Source organism: Alligator mississippiensis, chromosome 1, assembly GCF_030867095.1.
Source record: "Alligator mississippiensis isolate rAllMis1 chromosome 1, rAllMis1, whole genome shotgun sequence".
Lineage (NCBI taxonomy): Eukaryota > Metazoa > Chordata > Crocodylia > Alligatoridae > Alligator > Alligator mississippiensis.
Genome location: NC_081824.1, coordinates 420,340,628 through 420,354,578, shown reverse-complemented (window position 1 = coordinate 420,354,578; position 13,951 = coordinate 420,340,628). Strand labels below are relative to the sequence as shown.

At 45.7% G+C, this 13,951-nt stretch overlaps 1 protein-coding gene across 13 annotated transcripts in view; it reads right to left on the bottom strand.

Moving 5' to 3' along the window:
• Positions 1 to 11,043, bottom strand: part of SUPT20H (SPT20 homolog, SAGA complex component) — a 64,753-nt gene extending 53,710 nt beyond the window's left edge. For 12 of the 13 annotated variants that reach the window (XM_059714649.1, XM_059714674.1, XM_019498239.2 and 9 more), the window contains exons 1-5: positions 10,937 to 11,043; positions 9,772 to 9,831; positions 3,239 to 3,274; positions 2,050 to 2,108; positions 1,890 to 1,956 (exon numbers count right to left, since the gene is read on the bottom strand). In XM_059714649.1, the coding sequence (XP_059570632.1) occupies positions 1,890 to 1,956; positions 2,050 to 2,108; positions 3,239 to 3,274; positions 9,772 to 9,774 (165 nt within the window). In that variant the 5' untranslated portion in view covers positions 9,775 to 9,831; positions 10,937 to 11,043. Of the gene's footprint in view, positions 1 to 1,889; positions 1,957 to 2,049; positions 2,109 to 3,238; positions 3,275 to 9,771; positions 9,832 to 10,422; positions 10,521 to 10,936 lie in introns of those variants that run through there. The other variant, XM_059714560.1, reaches the window with a different exon arrangement.
• Between the last annotated feature and the right edge of the window lie 2,908 nt (positions 11,044 to 13,951).

Below are 13,951 nucleotides of genomic sequence, written 5' to 3'. Positions count from 1 at the left end.
CACCTGAGCTGCTTAGAAAGGAGTGGAACGAGGCAGGCCGGGGACTCTCATCCCTGTATTTCAAACCCTGCACATAGCACCATCTAACAACAATGCAATGTGCTAATTATTTCAGGAACAAAAATGATAATTTAATACAGAACAGGGTCAAAGATGGATAAGTCTATTTCTTTACTGACAGCGGAGCAAAGCTAGTCAGTTTCAGGGCTGCCAGTATCTCAGCACTGACAATGCTGTGAACCTGCTAAGCACCAACTGTTTATATTAAATTCAAGCAACTGCATAACCTTTTAAAGCCCTAAGCTTACACCATTGAACAGAGTATGATGTACTTTACTGCACAGCAGAGTGGTTCATTTGCTATTAAAAATAGGTGCACAACAGCACAACTGTTTTCTTGTTGGAATTCTACTCTGTCTTCTTAAAAAATAAACTAAGGTAACTAATTAGTTCCTAGCCTAGTCTCATTAATTTCTATTTCATGTTGAACTGCACTATGTTTGTGGGTTACAAACTTACCCTTTGTAAGTCTTTTTTTCAGTGCTATTCACTCCCTCAGAAGTAACAGAACCTTAACTAGGAGGTGCACCAATATATCAGTCCCATATCAGATTGGCACCAATATAGGGAAAATTGACAGCACTGGACATCGCCTTTTTTTGCCTGATATGGCCGATAATATGGCTGATAAATGCCCCGTGCATGTGCACAGCCGCAGTACGTACGTGCCGAGGAATGCAGCCTGGCAGTTTGGAGAGCAGCATCTGGCTGGTAAGTCTGGTGGGGGGTGGGGAGGGGTGGCAGACTGAGGACCCTGCGGTGAGGGAGGGAGTGGGGCAGGGACAGATGCTGCACGGCTGGGGCAGGGTGCATGAAGGAGCCGTAACCATATTGTCTGAGGGATGCAGGGGGTGGCTCTCACTGCTTTGCGCACCCCAGGAGGGCAGGGGAGGGGGTCCCTGGATTTGTGCACAGGTGGGCTACACTACGGTGAATTTTGGTGTGGCTGCAGCCCCACCCCACACCCCCCTGCAGCCCTCTCCTAGCACCACCACCCGCCCTGAGCTCAGCCAGGCCCAGCCCCCCCACCGGGAACAGCCTGGCGCTCTTGGCTCCAGCCTGCAGCAGCAGCCTGCCCTCACCCCACATGCAGATCTGGGGGCACATGCCCCTCCCCATGCCCTCCCAGGGTGCATGCAGGGTAGAAGACCCCCTCCACCTCCCCCCCGCCACACGACCCAGACGAGCTACTCAGGGCTCTGTCCCGTGTCCTGCCCCGCCCTGACTGTGCACCACCTGCCCCAGCCCCACTCCCTTCCTCATCACAGGGCCTTGATCTGCCACCCAAACACCCCTTGCCCCCTTTTCCCACACCAGACTTACCAGCCTGACGCTGGTCTCTAAGCTGCCTGGCTGCATATCGGAATTGGACTGGTATTGGCCAATTTGGCACCTTAAAAAATTAGCCATTGGTATCGGCCCAAAAAATCTGTCGGTGCACCTCTAGATTTAACTACTGTTCTCAGTGGTGGCAGATGACAGAACAAGGAGCAACTGTCTCAAGTTGCAGCAAGGGAAGTTTAGATATGATAGTCGAAAGAATTTTCTCACTTGGAGGGTAGTAAAATGTTGGAATAGGTTACCCAGAGATGTGGTGCAATCTCCATCACGAGAGGTTTTCAAGACCCAGCTAGACAAAGCTTTGGCTGGAATGATATAGGTGGAGATGGTCCTGCTCTGAGTAGGGGGTTGAACTAGATGACCTCCTGAGGTCCCTTCCAACCCTAATTTTCTATGATTTGCTGCCTGCCCCTTGCTTCAAAACAATTTGCTAAGCCTACTCATTTGTAAAGCTCTGAATGGCGGCTTAACAAGTAAATTCCACTTACCTTTATCTCAGGCTCTTTTTCACATTCTTCTATATACAGATCATACAGCTTTTGAAACACAGATTTTCTGAAATTAAGAAAGATATTAACATAAAAAGCAGGTTAAATAAACGTTAAATAGATTTATGTTAAATAAAGATATATATTGAAAAATTACTACCTTCCACTGGATAAATATTTTCGTTTGGGAGGTCTCTGACGGGCACTTTCAATGATATACTGTATGAGAAAAACAAGAGGATTTTTTTTTTGTACAGTGACTTGTACACTGAAGGGCCTTTCTATCACTAAAACGAACTTAGAATATTACAGGAGTTGTTTTATACTGCACACCTAACAAGAGACTCAAAATATAGTTTTTCAAATGGACAAATTTTTCTTGTTACAAAACAGTCTATGTGGGAGGTATTTACTTAGATACATTACTCCCTCTATTAGCTACAAGTTAAGCAGTAGCTTTCATTCCAACTAAAATGAAGTGCTACAGTTCATAATAACTTTCATGACTTGGTTAAAAAATTCAGAAATCATGTCCAACAACATATATCTATGGTACTATGACTTCAAGTGAAATTTAAAAACTTTCTTTTAACCATTCTTTCCTTCATAACCAATTGCAAGTGCAACAACTTGCAACTTTTACAACTTAGTCCCTATGAGTACAACCATCTTTATTTACTTTTAAAAAAGGTGGGGGGAGGACTTCTTCTGTTTTTGCTTCACCCATGTGAAGCTAATAATAAAGCAAAAAATAACTGCAAACATACAGCAGCTTTAATTAATAGAAGTGACTGATTAAATACTGCCCTTGTTTTGTAGGAGTTCATTAGGTAAAAAATAAAATCCGACATCTAGTGCCCTGGAAACTAAATTATCAAACAACATGTAATTTTAGTGGAGACAAGATCCCTTCCACTCCCACCCCCTATTCCTTGGTATAGTCAAGCTCAACACTGCATTTTATGTTAGTGCTGATGTGAAAATATGAACTGCTTGCTTTGTTGGTTTTCATTTCGTATGATCTCAATAGCTACTCAAGGTTTTGTTACACATTCCTGTAGACTCTTAAGATTTGCAGCCCATAAAGGTCTGTTAGTTCAAGGCATATAATTTTGTTTTCAGAAAAGAGGAACTAAAGCCTGACCTGTTTTCATCATGGGGAACAACAGAAAAGTTGGTTTTGTGCCCGATTTCAAAACTGTAGTGGCAATTTTGCAACTCTACTGTCATAGGTTTTATTTATAAAAATGTACTTTTATACAAATAAATGCACAAAATGCTATAAACAGCCATTTCTTAAAGGATAACATATTGTTTTCATGGTAACAGACAACTTAGCTGCTCCTTACCTCTGCACGGTCCAATGCCAGTTCTAAAGCTTGTTGCTGTAAGAATTAAAATAACTTCCTTAAAGCATGTTAAATGACAAAGTTACCATTCAGAACTTTCACACAGATTCAGAACCTCATTTGACTTCATTAACAATAATTAATTCCACGACAGAACGTTTCTACAGTAGTTTAGATTTAACTGATTTATGCAGTCCATTGGTAAATAGAGTATGCAGAAGCTTTAACTCAAACCAACTGAATATACCAAGTAGAAAAGAATATTCTCTGCTTTCACGCTGGCTGATGATACTTAGAACATCTCCTACATCACTGCACGTTTTTATCTGCTGTATCACAGATGAGCAGTAACAGGGAGAAAGTGGGGCTGTCTGATTGCAACCAGGGGTTAAGTAGAATGCCCTGTGAGGAAGAAAGCAATCAAAACAAAAGCCACTGCTATTGAAGAGAAGCTATTAAATAGATTATCATGCCAAGATATGAAGACCACAAGACGAACATGAGCCTTCAATGCGATGCTGCGGCTAGTAAAGCGAGCAAAATGCTGGCTTGCATCCATAGATGCTTCTCAAGCAAATCCCGGGATGTCATTCTCCCATTGTACTCGGCCCTGGTGAGGCCGCAGCTGGAGTACTGCATCCAGTTTTGGGCTCCACAATTCAAAAAAGGATGTGGAGAAGCTTGAGAGAGTCCAGACAAGAGCCACATGCATAATCAGAGGTCAGGAAAACAGAACGTACGATGACAGGCTGAGAGCTATGGGGCTCTTTAGCCTGGAAAAGTGCAGGCTCAGGGGTGATCTGATGGCCACCTATAAGTTTATCAGAGGTGACCACCAGTATCTGGGGGAACGTTTGTTCACCAGAGCGCCCCAAGGGATGACAAGGTCGAACGTTTATAAACTACTGCAAGACTGTTTCAGGCTGGACATAAGGAAGAATTTCTTTACTGTCCAAGCCCCCCAGGTCTGGAATAGCCTGCCACCGGAGGTGGTTCAAGCACCTACATTGAATGCCTTCAAGGGAAATTTGGATGCTTATCTTGCTGGGATCCTATGACCCCGGCTGACTTTCTGCCCCTGGGGCAGGGGGCTAGACTCGATGATCTTCCGAGGTCCCTTCCAGCCCTAATGTCTGTGAAATCTATGATGACGACCTCAACTTTCCCCACGTTATTTTTTTCTGATCAACATGGAGCCACTTAGGCACTTCAAATCACTCCTTTCTCAGACATAAAAGCAGCGTGGAGGCCAAGAACTGAGCTCAGGCAAAATTCAGCCCACCATTCAAGATTCCCAAACTGGGCTGAGATATATGTCAAATCCATGACCCTATACTGAACTCCAAAAACCTGAAACTTGTTTACAATATCCCACAGCCCCGGAGCCTGGGAAACAAGGAGGAAGAATTGGAAGTCCTCGCACAGTCACAGAACTATGACATGATTGGAATAACAGAGACTTAGTGGGATAACTTCCATGACTGGAGCACTGTCATGGATGGGTATATAAACTGTTCAGAAAGAAAAGACAAGGGAGAAAAGGAGGAGTTGCACTTTATGTAAAAAAGCCATACGAGCTCCAGTATGAAACTGGAGATAGGCCTGTTGAAAGTCTCTGGGTTAGGGTCAGAGCAGAGGTGATCACAACAAAGGTGATGTTGTGGTAGGGGTCTGCCATGGACCATCAGATCAGGAGGAAGTGGATGAGGCTTTCTTCAAACATCCGGTGGAAGTTTCACAGGTCCTGGTTCTCACTGGGAACTTCAATCACCCTGTCATCTGCTAGGAGAACAATACAGCAGTACACAGGCAATCCAGGAAGTTTCTGGAGAGTGCTGGGGACAGCTTCATGGTGGAAGTGATGGAGTGGCCAACTAGGGGCTGTGCTCTTCTTGACCTGCTGCTTGCAAACAGGAAAGAAGTGGTGGGGAATATAGTAATGGATGGCAATATGGGCAGCAGTGACCACGAGATGATTGAATTCAGCATCCTGAAGAAAGAAAGGAAGGAAGGAGAGCAGAAGAGTAAGACTCTGGACTTCAGAAAAGCAGACTTTGATTGGCTTCCCAGGCAATCCTGTCCTGAGCAAGTCTGATGGGGAGAGTTGTCCAGGAGAGCTGGCTGTACTTTAAATAAGCCTTACTGAGAGCATATGAACAAACCATCCCAATGTGCAAGAAGACTGGCAAGTATGACAGAAGACTATCTTGGCTTAGCAGGAAACTCTTCAGTGAGCTTAATCACAAAAAGGAAGCTTACAAGAAGTGGAAACTTGAACAAACAACTAGAGAGGAGTATAAAAGTATTGCTTAGGCATGCAGGGATGAAGTCAGGAAGGCCAAAGTGCAATTGGAGTTGCAGTTAGCAAGGGATGTGAAGGGTAACAAGAAGGGTTTCTATAAGTATGTCAGTAACAAGAGGAGGACCAGGGACAGTGCGGATCCCTTACTGAATGGGGGAGGCAATCTAGTGACGGAAGATGCAGAAAAGGCTGAAGTGCTCAACACCTTTTTCACCTCAGTCTTCAGAGACAAGGCCAGTTCCCAGACTACTGCACCTGGCAGCAAAGTTTGGGGAGAAGATGAGCAGCCAACAGTGGAAAAAGAACAGGCTAGGGGCTATTTAAAAAGGCTGGACATATAGAAATCCATGGGGCTGGACAAGATGAACCTGAGAATGCTAAGAGAGTGGTCAATGTGGTTGCAGAGCCACTGGCCATCATCTTTGAAAACTCATGGCAATTAGGAGAGGTCCCAGACAACTGAAAAAGGGCAAACATAGTGCCCATGTTTAAGACTGTGAAAAAGGAGGATCCAGGGTATTACAGAACAGTCAGCTTCACCTAAGCTGCTGGAGAAGTCATGGAGCAGGTCCTCAAGGAATGAATTTCTAAGCAGTTGGAGGAGAAGAAGGTGATTAGGAACAGTCAGCATAAATTCACCAAGGGTAAGTCAGCCCAGACCACCCTGATTGACTTCTATGATAAAATACTGGCTCTATGGATGACGGGAGAGCCGCAGATGTGATATACCTGGACTTTAGCACGGCTTTTGATACAGTCTTCCACCACGTTCTTGCAAGCAAACTAAGAAAGTATGGGTTGAATGAATGAACTGTAAGATGAATGGAAAACTGGCTGGTTCAGTGGGTAGTAGTCAATGGCTTGATGTCTAGTTAACAGCTGGTATCAAACGGAGTGCCCCAGGGGCCAGTTCTGGGGCCAGTTTTGTTCAATATCTTCATCAATGACCTGGAAGACAGCATAAAGTGCACCCTCACCAAGTCTGCAGATTCATAGATGACACCAAGCTGGGGGGAATACTAGGGTTAGGATTCAGAGAGACCTAAACAAATTGGAGGATTGGACCAAAAGAAATCTCATGAGGTTCAATAAGGACAACTGTAAAGTCCTGCACTTAGGATGCAACAATCCAATGCAGCAGTACAGGCTGGGGGCTGACTGGTTAGGCAACAGCCCTGAAGAAAAGGACCCGGGGGTTATAGTGGATAATAAGCTGAATAAGAACCAACAGCATGCCCTTGTTGCCAAGAATGTTAATGACATACTGGGCTGCATTGGTAGGAGTATTGCCAGTAGGTCAAGGAAAGTGATTATTCCCCTTTATTCACCACTGGTGCGGCCACATCTGGAGTACTGTGTCCCACTTCGGGCCTCTCACTACAGAAAGGATGTGGACAAACTGAGAGCAGAGAGCAATGACAATGGTTAGGGGGCTGGGGCATATGACTTATGAGCAGGGATCCTGGTTTTCTCTTGATTTAAAGAAGTCCCCTATTTTCAGTTTTTAAAAAGTAACCTCAAGTTCAGGGGGGTACTCGTGAGCCAGATGACCCACCCCTGGCAGTGAGGCAGCATAGATTCATAGATTGTCGAGTCAGAAGGCACCATGAAGGATCATCATGTCTGACCCCCTGCCCCAGGCAGGAAAGAGGACCAACGCCAGACGACCCCAGCCAGGTGTCTACCTACCCTCCTCTTGATGACCTCCAAGTTGGGTGATAGTACCACCTCTCTTAGCAGCCCGTTCCAGATTCTGTCCACCCTTACTGTGAAAAATTTCTTCCTAATGTCTAACCTGAATCTACTCTCCACTAGTTTGTACCCATTACTGCCAGTTACTCCTCGGGGTGCCCTAGTAAATAGCACATCTCCAATTTTCTGTTGTCCTCCCTTGGTAAACTTATAGGCAGCTACAAGGTCTCCCCTCAGATGTCTCTTGTGAAGGCTGAAGACATCCAGATCCCTCAACCTCCCCTCGTAGGGTCTTGCATGGAGGCCACTAATCATATGAGTGGCCCTCCTTTGAACCCTCTCCAGATTCTCTGCATCCCTCTTGAAGTGTGGCGCCCAAAACTGGACACAGTACTCCAACTATGGTCTGACCAATGCTGCATAGAGGGGGAGCATCACCTCCCTTGATCTGTTGGTCATGCATCTGCTAATACATGATAAGGTGTGATTGGCTTTGTTGATGGCTTTGTTAAACTGTCGGCTCATGTTCGTCTTGGAGTCAACTATGACTCCAAGATCCCTTTCAGTTTGTTGATGTGGCTGCCAGAATCACTGTACTGGCATCCGCTGGAATCCAGTGGGTGAATGCTGCTGCCATTCTTCCCCCCATTTTCCCTGCCACTTATTTTAGTCAACAGTAAATGAAGTCCTCAAATTCAACAGGGGGCCAAGTAGCAGCAGCATTCATTCTCTGGGTTCTGAAAGCCATGCCACTGCAACAACTTTGGCAGCCATGCCAACAATCCCTGTGGGCTGAAAGTAACCACTCACAGGCTGCCAGCTGGAAAGCCCTGCCTTAAAGGATCTATTTTCACTTCAGTGCACCTGAGACTTCTGTCAATGCTACTCCAGAACAACGAGAGAAGATGCTCACCAGCCATACTATAAGAGTGATCAACCTCTTGGAAATAGGAAGTTTGATAAGAGGAAGAGTATTTTTTTGCCACACAAGAGACTCAAGAATGAAGAATGAAGTCTTAGGCTGCTAAGGATTGGGGTTCCACAGAAGCAAAACACCAAGGGCCGTAACTCCCACTAAAATTAATGAAAAAGACTTTCTTCCTCTGTCAATAATCATAAAAGTTCTAAATAGACTCCTATTGTCTCTTGATAAATCTCATCTCTAAAGTTGCAGTTTCCTCATTATCAACTAGGTTCCTTCTACATGTTACAGGTAATTCACAATTAACTGATTAACTGCACAACTACCTGGAGACCAACTACACCTTGTGGCAGGATACAGGAAGAGAAATTGATTATGGCAAGAGAGTTATACAATACACAGAAGGAGATAAGTTACTTCTTCCTGTCCTTAATCTTTCACCTAAAGTAACATTTGTAATTACGTGCAATAATAAGTGTTAAAGCTTTTAGATAAGAAACTGACTTTCAAGTCAATGCTGTGCCATTAGCCTGCAGAACCCATTGGTATGAAAAAAACATTTTTTTAAACTAAGGTAGACTTGAACAGAATTCAACAGAGCCAGCATGACTAATCATAAGAATTTATATTTTTGAGATAAGACCACAAGCAATATGAACCCATGTGCTTTTAGATGTAGCCCACTGCAACAGGGCCCTCTTCAGTCCTCACTTTAAGGAAGAAATGGAAGGTCTCTTTAGAGGGATAAAACAGACTGGGAGGCCTTTCCCTTAAAGGATAAAAATGAAAGGCTGTAAAGGGAAAGCAGTGTAAACAGTGCTGCAGTGGTAGAGAACAGTAGCCCTGTAACAGAAAACCAGGCCAAAGTACCGGACACAGTGAGTAGGCTTGGGGAAAGGGTGGAAGAAGAGATGCATGAACTAGGCCCAAGCATGCCAGAAGAAAGGCTGGGACTAGTTCAAGTTTATCTGAAGGATTAAAGGAGAGACTAGTGCTAGGAATGAGTTTTGCGACACCATGTAGCAAACCTTAAAGGACACCGCAAAAGGGAAGAACTAGCTGTAGGGGACTGCAGGCTAAGACACCCCAAAGAGTTTTGGTTGTGAGAGGTGCAGTGTCCTGGTAAACAAGGCTCTCTACCCCAGGAACCTGCCCAGTGATTTAATGTGAATGGTGGGTAAGTCATGTAAGAAAACTGGGAGAGAGGGGAAGACATGATTTGCATGCACCCTACTTGGAAAAGGGGGCAGCAGTGGGCAGTCACAGCCACCCATCAAGAAGAACCCTCCGGACATGTAAGGGCTCCATTGGATGTGTAGAATTTACTCATTCCTCTGAGTCACTTTCTGCTTGCCACTGTCGAAGATAGAATACAGGCAAGTTTGTGTTCTTCTTGTGTTCTGTTCATACTACCTTGTGAATATCAATTCTAGGACAAACTCCAAAAGTATCTGCCCACCTCCCTCCCCCCCCCCCATGGAAGACAACAACAACAAGAAGTGTTTAAAAAAAACCAAACTTCTGAAGATGTCAGAAACAAAGAATTTTTTTGTTTTTGTCTCTCATACATCAAACAGTCTACAGGCAAAACAATACATGACTTGAACCGTCTCTTACCATTGTAGTGAGACCAGATGTCCAAGTAGCAGATTAAATATTCAGGAAACTTGGGGCTGTCTGCAAAAAAGTCGTATTTGAATGGTCACAACTGAGGTACTGAAAGCCAGAGGGAACGGGGGGAGGGGAAGTCAATCCAAAAAAAGAGAGTTAAACAAGTATTACAATTATGAAAGCGGGAGGCTTTAAGGCCAATTACATGACATCTTTTTATTTGTAAGGGCATTTTTTCTCCCTGCAAGAGATGTGCGTGTGTCACCAGTCCCGTGAGTGGCACATAGTCTTTGCTGCCTCCTTGGATTCATTTGAGGGCCAGTGGGCGCTGTCTGGTGTGCTCTGCTTGGTGTTCCCACATGGTACTTTTGTTACAGACCTCTGACCTCCACTCCTGTCCCTGTTTTCGTTAATATTTGCCCAAAGAAATCTGTAACAGATCACTAGTGACCCCTCAATACCAAAGGGGGGTTATAGTTTCCGTGGTGGGCCTGGCCCATGACTTCCCCTAACGTGTTAAAAGTCCCGCACATTAATCTTACCACAGACCATAGTCACTTTGCAAATCAAACATGGGCACTGACCACAAACACCAGCAGCCAGTCAAAAACAGAAATAAAGGTGGTTACTGCTATGGAACAAGGTGAATGAAGTTACCTTAGAGGCCTGCAAGCTGGATCAGGCCCATGGTGGGCTTTATTTCCCAGCAGCTCTCACTCACACCACTGCAGCTGGTTTCCATGGAGACCCAGGAGCAGCAGCACCATGACAGCACAGGTCAAGGTTTCCATGGAGACCAGCCCCAGCAATATTGGGAGGGCACGCAGCAGGGCAGGGAGCTGCTCCAGGGCTGGGATGTTATGGCAGTGCGGAGCCCTGACCTAGCTCGAGCTACAAGCCGGCCAACAATTTCACGGCCGGCGCCTGGCATCCCCGCGGAGTCCTCCCGCCACCTCCCCCGGGGGCCGGCACCGCTGCTCCCCGCCCCTCCCACAGCGGCGCCGGCGGGAGACAGCGGCGGGGGCCCACAAGGCAGCTGGTGCGGAGCCGCGGGCCGCGCGATGCCGGGGCAGGGCTCCCCGGCGGAGCCGGCACCGCGGCGCAGCGGGCCGCTGCCCGGAAGCGACGGGCTGGGAAGACGCGCAGAGGAGCCCCGGCCGCGCCCCCTTACCTAGCGGGCTCCGGCCGGGCCCTGCCCCCCGTGCTGTTGCCCCCGCGGCCTCGCATCCGCCCTGCCTGCCCCGGGCGCTGCGCTCCGCCCACTTCCGGCTGGCCACTTCCGCCCGGAAGGGGCGGGAGGAGTCGCCGTAGAGACGGGGAGGAGAGCCGTTGCTATAGAGACCGAGGCCTCTGAGCCTGGGGAGCTCTTGTGGGTGTTATTTCCCCTAAATGATTACTGTTGACTGAAAGATTCGGTGCTGGTGGCAGAATGAAAGTCTTGTAGCTGACTGGGACAATAATACTGGACAGATTTCAGGGTGCATTATAATTCTGCTGATTGTTAATGTACAAAGGTTGTTTTTTTCAGTTTGGTTACTTAAAAGTATGTTGCGAGGTCAACAAAGATGCTCAAAAATATTGCTACACGATAGATTAATTCAGTATAAGTGTGTTCCTGTGCATATTTTAAAATTCCATGAATTACAGAATTAATATGATAACAGTAATGAGATCAGACTACAAACCAACCAAATGAATAATACTTTTACAGTTCAGTAAATATGTACTAGGATTAGATGATAAAGTAATAAAGTATGGAAAGAGTGAAACAACTCCCTACTGCCTACATGATTTATTTACTAATCAAGCAAACAGTTTTGGGTAGGAATAGTACTGCTGGAAGCATATGAATTCTGCAGAATATTTTCAACTCATCTTAATAAAAGTGTAGTATTGATTAATGGTAGCAATTTTGTGAGCATCTGGCTAAGGAAACATGTTATAGTACACATTAAAAGAATTATTCACTTAATGTGTTAATATTTCCATTTCAGTCTTTGTCTATATGTGTTTTTTTCCATTTTCTAGTACTGAAAGTTATGTCAAGCAGCCAGTAACTTGTGATAATTGCCAAAAGCAATAGCTTAAGGTCCTATCTTGTGAGATCTTGAACACATCTTGCAAGCTGCTGATCTTCCTCATTTCTCGTTAAAGTAAAATGAAATTGAAGACCTTGTATTAAGTAGTTTTGAAATAATAGAGTCATAAGGAGCCTATAAACATTGAAAATGTAAAAATATTTTCTTTTGGATTGCTAAATGAGAATATGTATCTTTTCTTGTATAGTCCTTGCCTTACAGAGTCACAACTATCTCTCTTTTCCTAAAATTTTGTCTTTTATCAGCAAAACAAAATATAGAGGAGGCGGCTAAAAACTGAGCTAGCTCCAACCTTAACTATGGATTGACCATTGTTTCATAATATGCAGTCAATAGAATTGTACCAAAACCTCCAGTTTTTCTCTCTCTTTTTTTTAAATGCATTCCCTCCCCTTCCTCAACCATTTCTGACTTTCTCTCTGCCCTCTCTAACCCTTATAAGTGATTACACGTACTAGGTAAGCTAAGTTCTTATGCTCCCACATTGTAATAAGCCCCTTTTTTATATTGTAAATAGTGTTCTGTTATATTTGTATTGATTTTTACTGTTTTATATTGTATTATATTGTATTCCTAACATTTATGCATTGATTTTTATTGTTTCATATTAACATTGTATGATTTAGGCCTGCAATGTGGGTTGGCATGAGTGATATCAAGTATCCATTTTGTCTGTTAGGTTCCCATTTTGTTCCCATCTTGTCCCCATGCCCTGTTGTGCAAGTATGTTGTAACCCAGGGGTCAGCAACTCCTGGCACGTGTGCCGAGCATGGCTCGCAAAACCATTTTGCTCAGCACACCACCGCCAGCCCGGGCTCCAAGCAGCTGGGAGCCACGGAGCCCAGGCTGCTCCCAGCAGGCAGCTGGGAGGCTGCAAGCCCTGCTGCAAGCAGACTGGCCTCCATGGGCTGGCTGCAGCCAGGAGGCTGCAAACATCTGCTCCAAGCTCCAACATGTCAGTACTCCGGCACCTTGCAAGGTAGACGTGTTTTTTTCGGCACTCTGGCCAAAAAACGTTGCCTACCCCTGTTGTAACCTATGACTCATACCTACCCCTCCTATGTAACTTGCTTCCTGAATGAATGGGGGTGAATGAGGGTGCTTGAGAGACAATGACAGTAAGTCTAAAAATAGCTCCCTCTGAATGACCGAACCATCAAAAGCAATGCCTGGACCAACGACCCAGCCCTTGGAACCACCCTCAGCATTCAAGAAACAAAAGATGAGGCAACCCACCATTGTGCCAAGGCTGCACATGCTCAGTAAGAACACCTGGAACCCTCTGGAACAGGACTGACATTGCCTGGATATGCCCTCCCCAGAGAAAAAAAGAGGTAGTCTGCCCCATAAAAAGGGGTAGTGAAAACTGACGCCTTGGGACGACCTCTCCATCTGAAACAGCACCATGCCACACCACCTATCCACCGAGAGGTCCTGCTGGCGACCCTCCTCGGGACAGCACCTGCTGGACAAAGACCCCTTTCCAGCCTGGATAGGTAGCTATCACCCCCACCTTCCCTTCAACCAAGGACTTGGACTCTGTTTCTCTTCCCTGCCTGGACTCCAGCCCTTCCACCGAGTCTCTTTCTCCTGCTGCCACTGTGAGTGCTTGTGTGTGGGAACCAATAACTTCATGGTGCTGTGTAGTGTGTTGTCTGTTTAATAACCCTGTTATTTTGAAACCCCAAGTTGGGTTTTTGTTGGTTTCCTGAATGTTTCCCCCTTGCCACCACTTATCTGCCTCCTGATCTCCCAGCTGTCTGCCTCAGTTTCCAGCCCCGAGCTCCCAGGTTTCTGCCTCGGTTTTCAGCCCCGAGGTCCCAGCTTTCTGCCTCTCTGTTTTTCCTGGCTGTCTCCTCCTTGCCACCGGGCTTTTCCCCTTGCCCCAGTGACCTTGAGTAACCCTGCAGCCACTTGACCTTAAGTAATCCCAAGCCTCAGTTCGTCAACCAGCTTCTCTCTTGTCTACCGGTTCTAATCCCGGTTCCGGCAACTTTCACTCCATACACTTTCTCTCTCACCTTAACCTTCCCCCAGGTATCCCAGTACCCCAAACACACACAGTCACACCGTACCATCCAAGTTA